We start from the raw sequence: 16,173 nt of genomic DNA on the forward strand, positions 1-16,173 counted from the left end.
TGCGAGAGGTCCCAAGGGAGTTTATTGCCAGTCTGCCTGGGGGCCAACGTCACTGGGCTCTGTCCATCTTCCGGGGCACAGGCTGCTTCCAGAGGACCAGGAGGACGATGAAGTTGACGGCGAACTGCACATGGCCGAAGACGGGGACGCCGAAGCTACGGTACAGGAGGCCGCCCAGGGTGGGCCCCAGGGTCCGCGTCAGTGGCTGCACAGAGGCGCAGAGGCCCAGCATGGTTCCTGTGGCGGGGAAGGGTGGGTCAAGTCCGGCCTGGCCAGTCCCTGAGCATCACTGCCCCAGCGGCCCATGTCCTGGACACGGCCCAGGCCTCCCTGTCCCACCATCCTCCGCTCCGCACCCCAGCTCGCTCCCCCTGGCCTGCCTGCCCGCCTGCCCCCTGCGGGCCACTCATGGGGAGCACTGCGGCCTCCGGCTGTGGTGCCTCTGCCCTGCTCCAGAAAGTGCCCAAGCACGGGCGGAGCCTGGGAGCCGGGCCCCAGGTCGTGGGCCAGGCGCCACCCGCCCCCCCCCCCGCCCCCAGCCTGTCAGGGACACAGCACCCCAGCCCAGCTCGGCCCAGCCTGGGGAGGCCCCCATGTGGGGGGTGGGCTGGGGTGTAATGTGGGCCACGATACACTCCAGGTCACCCCCGTGGCCTTAACTGCCCACGAGTGGACTGGAGGGAACGCCTCCACAGGGCCAGAGACGAGATTTAGGTGCTCAAAGGACGCCCCCTTCTTTGCAGCTGCTCCCCAGGCTCACCTAGCTGCCTGCACCCCTTCTACCTGAAACCCCTGCCTCTACCCTCCCCTTGTCAGCTGTGCCGTATGCGGGCCACCAAGCAACGTGTGCCCCCAGGTGCAGGCTGCGAGGTCCTCAGAGGCTCCTCTCCGGCGCTGGAAAGCCCCGCCCGCCCGTGGACCAGGTGGGCGTGGCCTGGCGAGGCCCCGCCCAGGCTCAGGGCCCGCGTCGGGGGAATTTCAGAGCAACTCCTCCCACCGCCCACAGGCCCTGCAGACACCAGGGAGCAATTACCACCCCCTCTAACGTCTCCAGTTCCCAGGCTGGCGCTGGGAACCAGCTCTGGCTCCTTCCGAGTTGAGGGGTGGTGCCCCTGGCACCTGGGCCCGCTCCTCTTGCTTCCTTGCAGGCCCTGCCCTCATCTCTCCAGGTCTTCCCCTCCTTCTTCCTCCTGGCCTCTGGGCAGAATAGGCTCACTGCCTCCAGGAAGCCCTCCAGGACCAGTCTAGCCTCCCAAGACCACAAAGTCAGATCTAGGGGACCCTGGGGGTTTCCAAGGCAGCCCTGAGGAGACGCCTTGTCCGGCAGCCTCCCCACTGTCAGCGGGGCGTCTGAATCTGTCTGCCGCTCCTGGACATGCAGATGGATCGACAGAGGGTCAGCTGGGACCCTGAGCTCTCTGGCCCTGCTGCTGCAGAGGCCTTTGACCGCAGCCAGCCCACAGGAGCCCCTGGCCTTGACCAGCACTATGCATAGGGCAGTGTGAGGCGGGAGCCTTCGGAGCATCAGGTCCAGGGACCACCCCTTGCCACCCCTGCCCAGTCCGCATTGGAAACTCCCTGGCCTCCAGAAGGAAGGTGGGTTGCAGAGTGGGACTCGGGGGTCTGTGTCTGGGGGTGTCTGAGCCCCACTAGGGGGCCCAGGGGCTTCTTAGATTAAGGCTGCTGTGAGCCTCCGGTCACTGGTCCCTTGGGAGGCACCTGAGCCTGTGCCGGCAGGGATCGGGAGGCATCCCGGCGCTGGCCCCACCTCCTTTGGCCTCCTGCCATTCTCTGTGCCTGGCCCTCTTCCTAACCAGCCTCTGCAGCAGCCTTTCTGAGCCTCACCCCACACCCTGGCTGGGGCTGGCCTGCGATGCCATCTTTCCTCCCCTTTTTAGTGAAACCCTGTGCATACTTCAGCCAAGCCAGATGCCACCTCCAGGAAGCCCTCCTCCCTTCCCCCAGGCTGGCCTGGGGCTGATCAGCAGGGCCTGGTGCAGGGTTGGCTGGGCTGGGTGGCGGGCAGGATTCTCACCTAAACCCTCTTGTGGGCTGCCACCCTGACCCTGCCCACTCAGACCCCTGGCCACCCATCCTACCCAGTGCCCACTTGGTCCCCACTCAGGGCAGCTGCTCTGCCCCAAACTGCTCATCAAGCTCCCCAGAGAGCAGGGCCGGGGAGCCCCCCAGGGCCTGCCCTTCACCCGGCCCAGGGACCTCACTCACCCGTGTCTGAGGTCGAGACGGCCTTGGTCAGCATGCTGTCGGTGACCACATTGAGGGCACACAGGCTGAAGACCAGGCCGGGCATCAGGAGGCAGAAGTGGAAGACATTGGCCATCAGCGCCTGGCGGGAGGCAGGTGGAGGCTGTGGTGACTGGGGGGCTCGCCCACCCCTGAGGTCCCGCTGAGGTGGTCCTGAGTGGGAGTTGGGGACAAGAGAGCCCCGGGGCTCAAGTGATGACTGGGCACCTGAGGAGGGTCAGCGGAGAGGGCCTGGGACCCTGCTCTCTTCAGGGATAGCGGGACGGTGGGGGGAGTCTCTCACCATAGCCAGTCCCACCACGCTGAAGACCAGCACGCTGGCCCGGAGCAGGGCTCCCTCGGAGAAGTGGCTGCTCAGCCGCCCGATGACCAGGCCCTGGATGACCTGGGTGAGGGTGAGAGGGCGGAGGTGGGCACGGCTGGGCCTGGGAGGGTGTTTGGGTTGCGGCTGGTGTGGGGGCCTCCCCTGCTGCCCATGACCCCTGGGCCCCTGCCACCAGCCCCAGCAGCGACAAGGCACAGGGCAGAGGGGCAAGCCTGAGAATCCATGATGGCCCCAAGGTTCTGGGGAGACGAGGCCTGCAGCCTGGGGCTCACACACGTGCACACACATGCACCCACCCACGCACACACACGTTCCACATCCAGAAATTATTGCATCTCTGCTGTTTCAGGTGTGAAGAAAGTGAAAGTGTTAGTCGCTCGGTCATGTCCGACTCTGCGACCCCATGGATTGTAGCCTGCCCCAGGCTCCTCTGTCCATGGGGTTTTCCAGGCAAGAACACTGGAGTGGGTTGCCATTTCCTTCTCTAGAGGATCTTCCAGATCCAGGAATCGAACCTGGGCCTCCTGCGTCCCAGGCAGACTCTTTCCCGTCTGAGCCCCCAGGGAAACCCTGAAAGGACCGGTTAACTCCTGACAGGGATGGGGGAGGCCTGACTATGGGGCGGAGAGCTCACAGTGTGGCCCGGAGTCCAGCCCTGGGGCCCTGGGGAGCCCCCTCCCAAGTGCCCTGGCCCACCGCCACACTCCTCTGCTCCCTCTCGGCCCTCTGGTCTGGGAGCTGGGAGCTGCCACAGATGGGGAGGCTAGGGCACGTGGGGGCGGGCGGTGGAGGGGGCTGGACTGGGATGTGAGCCCAGGGCCCTGGTGGCCGTGTGGGGTCCTCCAGCAGCTGGCCCTTTCGAGGCCTGGCCCTGGCAGGCAGGTGCCTCGGCCACCACCTACTGGGGGCCAGGGTCTGGGCCAGCGGGCCGCTACTCCCATGATGACCGGGTAAACTGAGGCCTGGGGTCTCAGAGTGGGGTGGGGTGGAGCCCAGGCTGGTGGGCTTTTCCTGAGCCTGGGCAGGAGAGGAAGGGGCCACAGGCTCCCCGAGAGACACCTCCCCCACTATTGCTCAGCCCTCCACCTCCAGCTTTGTCCTCCTTGTCCTGCCCTCCACTGCCCCCCACCAGCTCAGCCCCAGGGTCAGCCAGCCAGGGGCTGGGTTAAGGTTCAGCTCCCCTTCTGCTCTCAGCTCCTCCGCATGGAGGTGGGATGAAAAGCCCAGAGCCGGGACACCCTTGACACCTGGGATGTGACTCAGAGGACAAGCCCAGCCCACAGGCCGTTCCCAGGCCGGGGTGAGGCTCCCTAGCTGGTCCCTGCCTCTTCCACCAGGCAGGCAGGAAGTGCCCGGGGGAACCATGAGGCTGGAGCAGCGCCCACTGGAGCTGGGGGTCAGTGTCCCTCTGGGCTGTGTGACCCGGGGTGGGGGTGTGTCCAGTCCCATGGACCAGGAGGGAGCCCTCTCCTTGCTGCCTGCCTGGCATCATGAGACTGTCTCAAACCACAACCAAGGGTGTCTTAAAAAAAAAAAATTCCCACTTTCACACTTGCTTATCTTCATTTTGTTTGTTTAAAGGGAAGATCTACTTGACAAGTTTCTTTTAGTACTTGACACCCCAGAGGAAATCAACAAACCAGGAGCGAGACTGAAATCCGTCTCCACTCTTCATACAGACCCCGAGACCAGGATCCTGATGTGCTGGGAGTCAGCTCTCCATTTTCCCATTAACTTAAAAAAAAGCCTAAGCTTTCATGCCTTCCAGGTTATTACATGAAACCAGAGTTAGTAAACTAGTAACTAGAGTTAGTCAGAAATTTCACTTTCTCCCAACCCTCCCACCTGGAGACCCTGTCCGCTCACCCAGCCCACTCCCTGCCTCCCTGGCCTGAGCGGCCACCGCCTCCCCCAAGGTCACACGGGCACAGGCACCCAGTTGCCCCTGCCCACCCCTGCTCTAACACAGCCTAGGGGCAGGGGCAGCCAGCTGGTAAGACCACACCCGGCCTCCACAAGGCCCCACCCACAGCCAGTACATCTGAGCAAATCCAGGTCCTTCTTGGCTTTGCAGCTCACCCCCCATGCAGGCCTTCAGAGCACAGTCCTCTCCCCTCCGGCCGTCCGAGCCACCCCAGGGCCTTTGCACCTGCAGCCCCTCCCTGCAGTCCTCTCTCCCTCCGGGCTTCTCCCTGGGCCGCGGGAGAGCCCCCAGCTGGCTGGCCCCCCTACTGAGGCAGCAATCGCTGCCCTGCCAAGGGCCTGATTCGCCTGGGTTTTGTCTCCCCTGACCCACCAGACGCCTAGGTGGTGGGGGCTGGTCTCTGTTCCCCCTCCAGGACACAAGCTCCATCCCTGCAGTGGCCTAAGAGCTCAGTGGGGGGCCTCCCAGGAGAGTTCTCGAGGGACAGAGGGCTGCAAGTGCCCCCCAGGGGAGGAGAGTGAGTGGCATCCCTTCCAGGTTAGGACCACCTGGGCTGTCCTCATTGAGATCCCAACCCCAAGGATCCCCACACGCAGGGAGCTGGGGGACGCGGTGAGCCCCTTGGGTGGGGCAGGAAGAGCTTTGCCAGGGCAGCTTCAGCAGCAGCGGGTTCCCCTCCCCAGAGCCACGGTGACCAGCCCTACCCTGGATGGGATGGAGGTGGCAGAGGCCCTCTCCACAGACACAGCTCAGGGCCTCAGCTGCCCCCACCTTCGCCCGCAGGACTGAAGGCCCGAGGCCTGGCGCCCAGCCGCTCTGCAGGCTGCCCCTCCCCAGCCCCTCTCCCTGGTGGGCCTGTGGGAGGGTTCCCAGGCTGCACCCAGGCTCCCCCCAACCCACCTGTCCACCCCATCATCACAGGCACCGGAGCCCCCGGCCCATCTCGGCAGGCCCACCCTCACCCTGCACCAGGCTTGAGGCTATCAAGGTCCATCCCTGGGGGTCTCAAGGGGTCTGCCAACTTCAGCCAGGGCCTGGCCTCAGTCTCCTGGCCTCAGGGAGCCCAGGATGAGCTCAGGCCCCTGGCAGGCTGGGAGCGGCTCCTTATTTTACTTGTTTAAAATATATATTTTTTTAAATTTAAAAAACTGTTATTCATTTATTTTTGGCTGCAACACACACATGCGGGATCTCAGCTCCTGCACCCAAGGATCCAACCTGCGCCCCCTAGAGTGGAAGCCTGGGGTCCTAACCACTGGACCGTCAGGGACGTCCCGGGAGGGGCCGTTTAGAACAAGGCTCCAGTGGCCCCAGTTCAGAGCATCCGCGTTACTGTTTTCTGTCTATCTATTTCCCCCACCAGCCTGGCACTTCCCAGTCCACGCAGCCAGGCCCACTGCAGCAGGGGGGCCGGCCCCTCCCCGGAACGGCTATTTCAGTCCGGGGTCCAACCCAGCCCCAGGCCCAGAGGCTCGGGCGGCAGATGGCCTGGAGGTGCTGGGACCGCCACCCGCTTCCGGAGAGGTTCAGTGCTCCCTCCGCCGTCCGCCAGATCCCAGAATAGCCCCTCCCGCGCGCCGGCTGTCAGGCAGACGTCCCGGGGGGCGGCAGACACGTCGCCACCTGTCCCCACCACAGTCGCCCCGCCGGTGGGCAGGCATGGGGCACGCAGAGCCCGGCCGTTCTCCTGATCACGCGCCCCCCATGGGGGTCCACTCCCCACCCCCAGCTGGCCTGGCACCACCGGTACCCTGGTGGACGCGGGGAGGGCCGTGGGCCTCTGACGTGCTTCCTGATGGGAGGTTGAGGGCTCGCCAGTCCCCAGTGTGGATGAAGCTCTGCTCTCACCTCTCAGATGGGACCCCCTCGGGCAGATGGACGGGCAGAGAGTGCGTGTGTGTGCGTGCTAAGTCGCTTCAGTCGTGTCCAACTCTGTGCAACCCTATGGACCATAGCTGGCCAGGCTCCTCTGTCCGTGAGATTTCCCAGGCAAGGATGCTGGAGTGGATTGCCACGCCCTCCTCTAGGGGATCTGCCCGACCTAGAGGTCAAACCTGCGTCTCTTATGCCTCCCGCGTTGGCAGGCGGGTTCTTTACTGCTAGCGCCATTTGCAAGGCTCAGGCAGACAGGGCATGTGGGTGCAGATGCAGGCGTGGGAGCCGTGAGCAGGGAGGGGGGACAAGCCAGAAGTGAAGGTGGACAGTGCGCCCGAAAGGTGGGCACTCAGGATGGCTACCGTGCTGCTCAGAAGCCGAGGGGCTGGTCTGCGAGGCCCTCGGACCCTGGGAGAGCCGGGAACCCACCCGCCCGGTGCGCCCGGCACCCACTCACCATCTGAAGGACCCCGAAGAAGGACATGAGGTAGCCGGCCTGGGCGGCGTCCAGCTGGAAGAAGTCCATGGAGATGATGGAGAACATGACCATGAAGAGCCCTGGGCGGGCAGGGGTCAGGGGCCAGAGGTCAGTGGTCAGGGCTGTGCAGCCATGCCTGTCTAACCCCCTGACAGTTGGCCCACCAGGGCACCAGGGGCCTGCCCACGGTGACCAGCTCAGGGAGGACCAGTGCGAGCCTTCCCTGAGGTCCTCCCTGGCGGGTCTGCCCCACGGGGCCGCCGGAGGCAGTGAGTGAGAAGGTGACCAGAGTTGCCCTTGCCCAGGGTGGGCAGACCCCAAGGCCCTCTGGGGGGGTGAGGGGATGGGAGACCAGGGGGCCCGGGCATGCACAGTGGGAGGGTTTGGCCCCAGAACTGAGGTCGATGATCTGGGTTCCCATCACCGTGCCCCCTGAGTGTTCTGGGGGCAGGTGAGCTGGGAGGGGCTCCCCGGATGGCAAGGGGGGGCATTTCTGCAGAGGAGGAGTTAACCCTTTAGCGCCCACGTGGGAACGCCTGAGCGCCTGTGAGCGAGGCCTCACAGTTGTTCTCTGCAAGGCTTCCTGGGTTGGAGGACCCCCGACACGGGCTCAGAGGGGTCTCTCCTGGGCCTGACTGTGCTCAGGAGCGCCCTCAGGCCCCCGGGAAGGGATGCAGGGGTGGGCGGAATGCGTGTGTCCCCCTGCAGACTCACTGTCTTCTCTCTGACTGTCCTGAGAGGCCTCGGAAGCCGCTGGGCAGGGCAGCAAGAGCTTTTGTGAAGCAGGGGTGACTGGGGCCTGAAGTGAGGGGGAGACCCTTGGTCTGTCCTCCTCCTGGCCCTGGGGTGGTCAGGCCTGCACCAACCTGTGGGCCGCACCCTCCCTGGGACAGATGTGGGCCTGGGGCCCAGGGGGTCTTGGAGCATGAGAGGCCGGGCAGAGGAAGGGCTGTGCTCTGGCCACGGACCCCCGGGACTCTGGGCTATAGACCCCGGAACTCCCAGCGGCAGACCCTGGGACTCCTGGCCGCGGACCCCTGGGACTCTGGGCCGCGGACCCCAGAACCCCCAGCAGTGGACCCCAAGACTCTGGGCCGTGGACCCCGGAACTCCCAGTGGCGGACCCTGGGACTCCCAGCCGCAGACCCCCGGGACTCTAGGCCACGGACCCCTGGGACTCCTGGCCGTGGACCCCCGGGACTCTGGGCCGTGGACCCCGGGACCCTGGGCCGTGGACCCCAGAACTCCCAGTGGCAGACCCCAGGACTCCTGGCCGCGGACCCCTGGGACTCTAGGCCGTGGACCTCCGGGACTTTAGGCCGCAGACCCCGGAGCTCCCGTCTGCAGACCTTGGGACTCTAGGCCATGGACCGCGGAACCCCCAGCCATGGACCCCCGGGACTCCGGGCTGCGGACCCCGGAACTCCCAGTGGCGGACCCCGGGACTCCCAGCTGCAGACCCCTGGGACTCTGGGCCGCGGACCCCTGGGACTCTGGGCCATGGACCCCGGAACTCCCAGTGGTGGACCCCGGGACTCCTGGCCGCGGACCCCTGGGACTCTAGGCCGCGGACCTCCGGGACTCTAGGCTGCAGACCCCGGAGCTCCCGGCTGCAGACCTTGGGACTCTAGGCCATGGACACTCCCGGCCGCGGACCCCAGAACTCCTGGCCGCCCCGGCCGGCCCTGGACTCACCTATGGGGAGGCCGCAGATGACCTTGACCAGAAACACCGGCAGGACACCTGGCTGCAGCAGCAGGCGGGTGATGGCCTTCAGATCAAACACGCTGGCTTTGGGTTTCCCTGTGGCACGCGGAGTGGCTGTCAGCCCACCGGACAGCGGCTGAATGCCCCTGGCCCTGCGGGCCCATTGCTCGGGGCACAGCCCCTGCCGCCACAGCTGCTCTGGCTCGCTGTGGTCTTGGCAGTGTCCCTGAGGGAGGGCTGGGCTGGGGGAGCACGGGCCCCAGGTCCAGGGTGCTGGCTGCTGGGCCCGGAGGGCTCACTCCTCACACTGGCTGCATCCCGAAGGGGCATACCTGGGGGCTGTAACTGGCCAGCTGCGTCGGGTAGGGACGCCCCGCTGGGACACGCCTTGTGGGCCTCTGGACCAGTGTACCTCCTGGGGCTCACCTGGCAGGGCTCACCTGGCGGGGTGGTCTGGGCGTGGACGCTGGCCCCCTTGGTGCTGGCTGGGATGCAGGTGGCGCTGAGGAGGGCTCCCAGGAGGGTGACCACAAGGGCCGCAATGACCGGACACTGAATCCTGGGGGCGGCACTCGTGGTCACGGGGGCTCGGGCCCCAGGGCACACAGGCCCCCTGCCCCTTCAGCCGCACTGGGGCTTGGACAGCTTGTGCTCAGCTCGCGCCCCACCCCTCACACCTCCCCAGGCTTCGGTCTGGAGGGCGGGACAGGGGATCCTCAGGGCACATTCATTAGGGGATGGGTGAAGGAACAGACCCTCCCGTCCCTGGGGGGTCTCTGAGGGTGGGTGGCCGTGGGGGCGGGATGCTGAGCCCCAGAGGGGCGGGGGCAGGGGCCTGGAGTGGGCAGCCATGGTCCCGGGGACGCACGGCTCCCAGCCTGTGAGGGGTGAGAAGGCTCCCGAAGGACAGGGTTGCTGTGAGCCCTGGGGGCCGTGTTTGGGGAACGGGACCCAGCAAGGGGAATGCCCCCAGACTCCCCTGGACACCCCTGGCAGCACCAAGAGTCCCACCCACCCTGGGGATCAGGACACTGAGGCTCCCAGGGGAAAGACCGTTCCCCAGAGCCTTCCGGCCTCCGCCTCGGCGGGACTGGAGGGGCTGCCCAGCGTGGAGGCTGAGAAGGTGACTGTTGCCCTGGGTGACTCAGGAAAGGCACAGTACTGGCTCACAGTGAGTGGGGTGCCAGGTGGCACTGGGGCTGGGGCACCAGGAGCGGCTGGAGATACTGGCCCCGATGTGCCTGGTGGGCCAGGGCCTGGCTTTGAGTCTCAGCCCCACACGCCCACATGGAAGGCCGAGGGACTCCTGCCGGCCCATCTGTGTCTGGGGGACCGTCAGCCCTCCCTGCCCTCCTGGGGAGGACAGGCCGGAACTTAGTGAGTCTCAGGAGGCCCCACTTCCAGGAGGGCGTTGGGCAGGCTGGGCCTGCAGGGTGGGGGGCCTTTGGCCCCTAGACCCAGGACACAGCCCTTAGGGCGCCTGCCCACCTGCCTGCGCTCCCACCAAGGCTGTGACTCATTCTCTCCCCTTGGCTTTCACTCCTGAGGGCGTGCTCCCCTCCTTGGGTCAGCGCATGGACACTCAGCCTGCGACCCCCCAGGACCACAAGGGCGGGCCTCGGCCTCCAGCCCCAGGCAGGCCGTGTGTGTCAGCCAGGAGCAAGGGCACTGGGGCCTGGCCTTTCTGACTGTCCCTGTCTCCTCCTGAAGGCTAAAGGAGAGAAACGGGAGCTTCTTACTGAGCCAGGCTGCATGGACCTCCAGGCCTGGGCATGGCAGAACACCTTGCCCCTCCACAGCAGAGAAAACTCCTACACATCCTGCAAGGGCCCTCTCTGTGAGGCCCTGCCCTCCTCCACAGCGGGTACCCTATCCTCTGAGAAGGGCTTGCTCTACTCCAGGGCCACTATCTGCCCCCCTAGGGTGCGGGGGCCTGGGTGGGACCCTCCTCTGAGACCCCCGTGGGCCAGACTGTGGACCAAACGGACGACAGCTGTCCTGGCCCAGACCCCATCAGTGTCCTGGGAGAGGCTCCCTGTGCCCTCAGACAGGGCAGCCATGAGCTGCCCCTGACTCTCCTCAGACTTCAGAGAGAGGACTCTCCCGCCCCAACTCCAGCACAGGTGCCCACATGTGCACACGCACAGCTCCCCGGGGAGCCCCGGGGAGGACAGGGGTCTCCTCACATGGGATCAGGGAAGCCCGTGGGGACTCCGTACAGAGAGGCTGGGCCCCGGCTGCCCTCATTTCTGGGCTGAGACCTGCCAGGGCTCATACTGCTGGTCAGGGCTGCAGCAGGCCCTGAACCCCGCCCCCTCCACGGGCCCAGCTCTGGTCCCCCGGCCGATGCCCACTGCCCGGGATGCAGAACATTTGGGCTTTCTGGCTGCCCGGGTTCTGGACAAATGGGCGTGTCCATTGGCTGCCAGGTGGGAAAGGTCAGAGGACCCTGGACGCCCCGGGAGACGTCCAAAGTGGGTGGGTTTGAACCCCACAGCTCCTTTCCCCAGATGGCAGGGACACGCCAGCCCTGGTAGCCAGAGAGAAGGGCCTTTTCTTCAAGACTGTGGCCTCCGAGGCCCACACGTCACTGCTCCAGGCCTGCCCGGGCAAGGACAAAACGAGCTTTCTTTGCCAGAGGCCCCGGAAACGCGTGAGAGCAGAGGCAGCCACTTAGACGGTTATTCTGGGAGGCTAGTGACAAGCGAGGGTGGGCAGCTGGGCGCCAGGCCCCTTCTCTGGGGGTTCTCTCCTGTCCCGTGGGGGGTGGCCAGTGAACTGAAGGGGCACAGGGCCGCTGGCAGGCCCCGGGAGGGCGTGGGGGCCCCCGCTGGCCGGGGAGGCCGGGATGTCCTTCTGCATGCAGAGCGCTCTCCGATTCCCCCAGACAAGACGGCAGCAAGGGGAGTGCAGGACGGGAGGAAGCTGCCCATGGTGGGGGCTTCTCAGTGGGGACGCCCTCTCACCTCCTGCCCCTGCTCGCCGCTGCTCTGTGGTCGGCGCACCCCCCGAGTCTGCCCTCGGCCCGGGCACCTTTGGGGTGCAGCTCAGGCAGGTGGGGCTCTGGGCCGTCTGGTGCCTGGCTCACTGGACCGCTTTTATTTAATACAAACTGGGTGTGGGCCACGAGGTAGGCAGGTTCGCGCCTTTGTCCGCTCACTCCCTCTTGCCTTTGGTCGGATGGGTTAATGGGAAACTGAACGGACAGACCCTAGGGACCCTCAAAGGCCCTGGGTCGGACTCAGGGCACCGAGCTCTGTCCCTTCTCGGTGGCTAGCTTGCTGGGTGACCACCTTTCCTCGGATGCCAGTGAGGGCTGAGCTCCCGGGGGCCCTCCTAGGCTCCAGGGTGCCTGCTTCCCGCCGGGGGACGCCTCTGGAACCGGCCACGGCTGGTTGCAGCTGCCACGGGCACTGGTCAAACGTCAGCAGCAGCAAAAACACTGCCTTTCATCCTTATCTCAGGGCCCGGAATCTGCCGATCTGACCTTATCAGGCAGGCAGGAAGCCTGTCCACCTGCTCACCTTGTGTGAGACCTGCTCACTCATCCTCTCTGCCCGACACCGTCCAGCTCCCGCCCCGCTCTGAGGTGACCACTCCTCATGAGCCTGAAGCTGCCCTCCCCATCAGCTCCAGGGCCCCCAGGGGGTACTGCTCCCGCCAAGGTCCCCCCCAGAGCCTCCCGACCTGCGCTCCCTGATCCTGTCCCTCCTGGAGAGGCCTGCGGTCAGCTGGGCCCAGCTTCAGGTGGAGCCTGGCTATGAGGGGCCTCCTGGAGTCACCAGCCACCTGGTCTGAACTTGGGGGGAGAAGCCCCCTGTCCTAGCTGAGCCCTGGCCCACGGCACTGTGGGTGGAAACGTGTCTGACAATAGATGCCTTAAGGGGCCACCCCTGACTCAGCCCCTCTTTGGCTTCAAGTGCCAGAAAACAGCCCTAAAGCCATGTCCGGCCTAACCCTTCGCAGTCCAGCCTCTGTGCCTGCCAAGCCTCTGCCCACTCAGGTCCCCAGGCAAGCCCCCAGCTCCTTCCGCCTTTGCGCGGGCTTTCCCAGAGCCCTGTCCAGCTGACAGGTCTCAGCTGAGGTCCAGCCCCACTAATCTCAGCCATTCGCGCCCCATCTATGGACCCCCGAGGGCCTGACACACCAGGGTCCGTCTGCAGGGCCTGCATGACCCCTGGGTGGGGAGGCGACACGGCCTCGGTGAGCCGGAGCAAGAGGCGGTGGAGCAGGCAGCCTGGCTGCCCTGAGTCTCCTCAGAGCCGCTTGGGGCAGCCCCGGTGTCTGCTCGTTGACCCCAGATTTTCACTGGGCTGGGAGCCTTCCAGCAGCAGGGTGAGGGTTTCCCGTCCCTGCGTCCAGGGGCTGAGGCATGGTCATGGGGGAGACCAGCCTTCCCAGGCCTCCAGATAAGGAGGGGGTCACACTGACCGAGTCACAGGGCCCTTTGGGCATGGCATGGGACTGGGATCGCTTAGCACCCAGGAAGGCTGGCCAGGGACACTGAGCCCAGCTTGGCCTGACCTCTAAGGTCTGTGGCTGGAGGCGCTCCCAGCCCCGGCTTGGATAAGTAGCATGCCCGGATGGGTCACCTCTAGGGGAACAGAGCCCTTGGGTGCTGGCCTGCGGGCTCAGTGATATCTGTGACTGTGGGGCAGCCCCTCAGTGCCCAGAGGAGCAGGGGGTCCCGCAAAGACCCCCGCACTAAGTCTAGCCTCCGGCCTGGGCTTGCACCCTCAGCAGCGCCTGACAGGTGGCCGCTGTTTCTCAAATGTCGGAGCCAATCCCCCAGACTCGCCCCCGCACCCCACCAGGACCCAGCTGTGGCGGGCTAGGCAGGCTGGTACTGCCCACCCCAGGGGCACGCGGCCGCCCTGGGGGAGGGGGTGGTGGAGGTCTCCCCAGGCTGCAGGTGCCAAGCTGGGGGCCCTGAGTCACGGAGCTGCCCCTCACCTGCTGAGTGACTCAGGGCTCAGGTCTGGGTGCTCTGCAGTAGCCGGGCCTCCCAGCCCTGAGCCGCAGGCTGGGCCTAAACCAGTTATACCAGTACCTAGCCCAGGGCAGCAGCTGCCAAGGCCACTTCCTCCCTCCACCTGCTCCCTGGTGGTGTTGGGGGGGTGGGGCATGGTTGGGGCCTTTAGGGGCCTTTAGGGTAGGGGGGGCTGGGATGGGCAGGCAGAAACAGCCAGGGAGACCTCACCCCCTGCTGCAGTTTCCATCAAGGGGGAGGAGGGGTGGGAATGAGGCCTCTGCATCCAGCCTGCCCTTGCCGTGGGCTGTGCTGGGAGGCAGAGCAGGTTGAGGCCAGCAGAGAGGCCGAACAAGGAGACAGGGGCCAGCCCCTGCCGTGGGGCGTCAGGGCCCCAGAGGACCCCCACTTCCCGGGGCCTTGAGGGGGTATTGGGAGCTCCACTGAGGGGGGCCTTACCTTCTGTGGGGCTCTGGTTTCCCCACCCATCAAAGAAAGTGCCTCAGACCTCAGGATGGAATTGGGAAGCTAGTGGAATGCCCTGGAAGGTGAGGGCAGGGATGGGGTGAATTTGGGGGCTTCTAGGAGGGGGAGATCAGTCCTGGGTGTTCATTGGAAGGACTGATGCTGAAGCTGTAACTCCAATACTTTCGCCACCTCATGCGAAGAGTTGCCTCATTGGAAAAGACTCTGATGCTGGGAGGGATTGGGGGCAGGAGGAGAAGGGGACGATCAAGGATGAGATGGCTGGATGGCATCACGGATTTGATGGACGTGAGTCTGAGTGAACTCCGGGAGTTGGTGATGGACCGGGAGGCCTGGCGTGCTGCGATTCATGGGGTCGCAAAGAGTCAGACACGACTGAGCGACTGAACTGACTGACTGAGGAGGGGGAGGGAAGTGAGTGGTCTTTCCTGGGTCAGCAGCTACGCTGGGGACAAGGGCAGGTAAAGACAGGAGGGATGGGGGGCTGGCCCGAGGAGGCCTCTGGGTGTGTGCACTCTGCAAGGTGAGCAAACCTGCCCAGGGCCCAGGGAAGCAAGTGGCTGGGCTGGGAGGTGAAGCCCCAGTCCTGGTTCTGATCCTGACCCCCAGGGTCTGCAGGTGGGGCTGCCCCCTGCCCCACCTCTCATCACGCCCCAGGTGCTCCTTCTCACTCACAGCCCCTGACCCTCTCTCGTCTCTCCCTGGGCACACAGAGGCCCTCTCCCTTGTCCCAGGGCCCATCTACCGAACCAGGCTCCCGCCCGCGCTGAGCAGGGAGGGAGGTGGCCCCGGTCCAGGGGGAGTCCACAGTCGTGGACGGTGGGTTCCGTCCTTGACCCTCAGGCCTGGATACCCCCCTGAATCCCATCTCTTTGGGTCCTCCAGGTGGCTTTTCTTAATTCCTGGCTTCTAACACGAAGCGTTGGGCCCCAGCCCCCCTCTGGAGTAGTTCCCAGGACTTAGAAACCCCCCACTTGAGAGCACGGCCCTGTTCTCCAGCTCAGACCCCCCATCAGCCCACTCGGGAACTCCCTCATGCATCTACCGGGCACCAGACTCACCCTGGTGGGGGCCCAACTCCTGCTGGTAGCCCGGGTAGCAGGGACCTCAGCGAGGCTCACGGCTCCCCCAGGCCCAGCCCAAGTCCAAGCATGGCCTTGCGTTCACACTTACCCCCCAGCCATCAGCAAAATCAACCCAGATCCCGCCGCTGCCCTCTGCCCACCACGGCTGCCCCTGGTCCAGCCGCCATACTCTCCCACCTGGACCAGCTCCGTCCCCACCTCTGGTCTCCCTGCTGTGGCCCCAGCCCCCACAACCTCGACACAGCAGCCAGGTTACCCCGGGCCCCTGCTTGAGGGCTCCACGGCCTGACGCGCTGCCCACCCCCACTCCGTCCACTCCAGCTTCACAGGCCTCGCGTCCCCATGTGAGGGCCTTTGCCTCCCTGGAGGTCTTCCCGCCTGACATTTGAGGAACCCACGTGGTGTACGGAACTCGCTTGTCGAAGCCTTCAGACCCCGCCCACCGCATAGGCCACGCCCCTGGATGCCCACGCCCACCCGGAGGTTCCAGCCGGTTCCGCTCCCACCAGGTCAGGGTGCCCATGGGGAAACTAAGGCCCGGAGGGCGGCGGGGCCGGGCTGAGGGCCTGGCTGGCCAGCCCCAACCCCGGCCCGGCCCGCGCCCCGGACACTCACCCGAAAGAGCTGCTTAGGGTTCCACCGAGCAGGGAGCCGAAGATGAGACCGACGCCGAAGCACAGGCCCAGCCGGCCCAGGGCCGCGGGCCTCTCCTCAGGTGTGGACAGGTCCGCGATGACCATCTGGGCAGCTGGCGGGTGGGACGCGGGCTGAGCCGCGAGGACCCCTCACGGAGCCAGGCCACGCCTCCCCACCGCGCCCCGCTCCCCACAGGCCACGCCCGTCCGCTCCTCCGACCTGCCCCCTCCGCGTCACCACGCCCCCCTCCCCGCGTCACCAGCTGCACCCCGACTTGTCCCCAGGCCGCATGCTCCCCACCCCCTCTGCTCAGCCCCGTGGAAGCACAGCCCACCCCGTACATCACCCCTCCATCAGCGTCCAGGGCCCCTGAGGGTGGCGTCCGCCGCGCCCCCGGCTCAGGTCACGCCCACACCAAGCCCC

General features: G+C 65.9%; 1 protein-coding gene across 2 annotated transcripts in view; it reads right to left on the bottom strand.

The window, feature by feature from the left end:
* SLC22A18 (solute carrier family 22 member 18) overlaps window positions 1–16,173 on the bottom strand; it is a 20,843-nt gene continuing 4,670 nt past the window's right edge. For both annotated transcript variants that reach the window (XM_069565271.1, XM_069565272.1), the window contains exons 5-11: window positions 15,730–15,862; window positions 9,015–9,133; window positions 8,563–8,670; window positions 6,847–6,947; window positions 2,549–2,650; window positions 2,227–2,347; window positions 1–237 (exon numbers count right to left, since the gene is read on the bottom strand). In XM_069565271.1, the coding sequence (XP_069421372.1) occupies window positions 50–237; window positions 2,227–2,347; window positions 2,549–2,650; window positions 6,847–6,947; window positions 8,563–8,670; window positions 9,015–9,133; window positions 15,730–15,862 (872 nt within the window). In that variant the 3' untranslated portion in view covers window positions 1–49. The remainder of the gene's footprint in view (window positions 238–2,226; window positions 2,348–2,548; window positions 2,651–6,846; window positions 6,948–8,562; window positions 8,671–9,014; window positions 9,134–15,729; window positions 15,863–16,173) is intronic.

Source organism: Ovis canadensis, chromosome 21, assembly GCF_042477335.2.
Source record: "Ovis canadensis isolate MfBH-ARS-UI-01 breed Bighorn chromosome 21, ARS-UI_OviCan_v2, whole genome shotgun sequence".
NCBI lineage: Eukaryota > Metazoa > Chordata > Mammalia > Artiodactyla > Bovidae > Ovis > Ovis canadensis.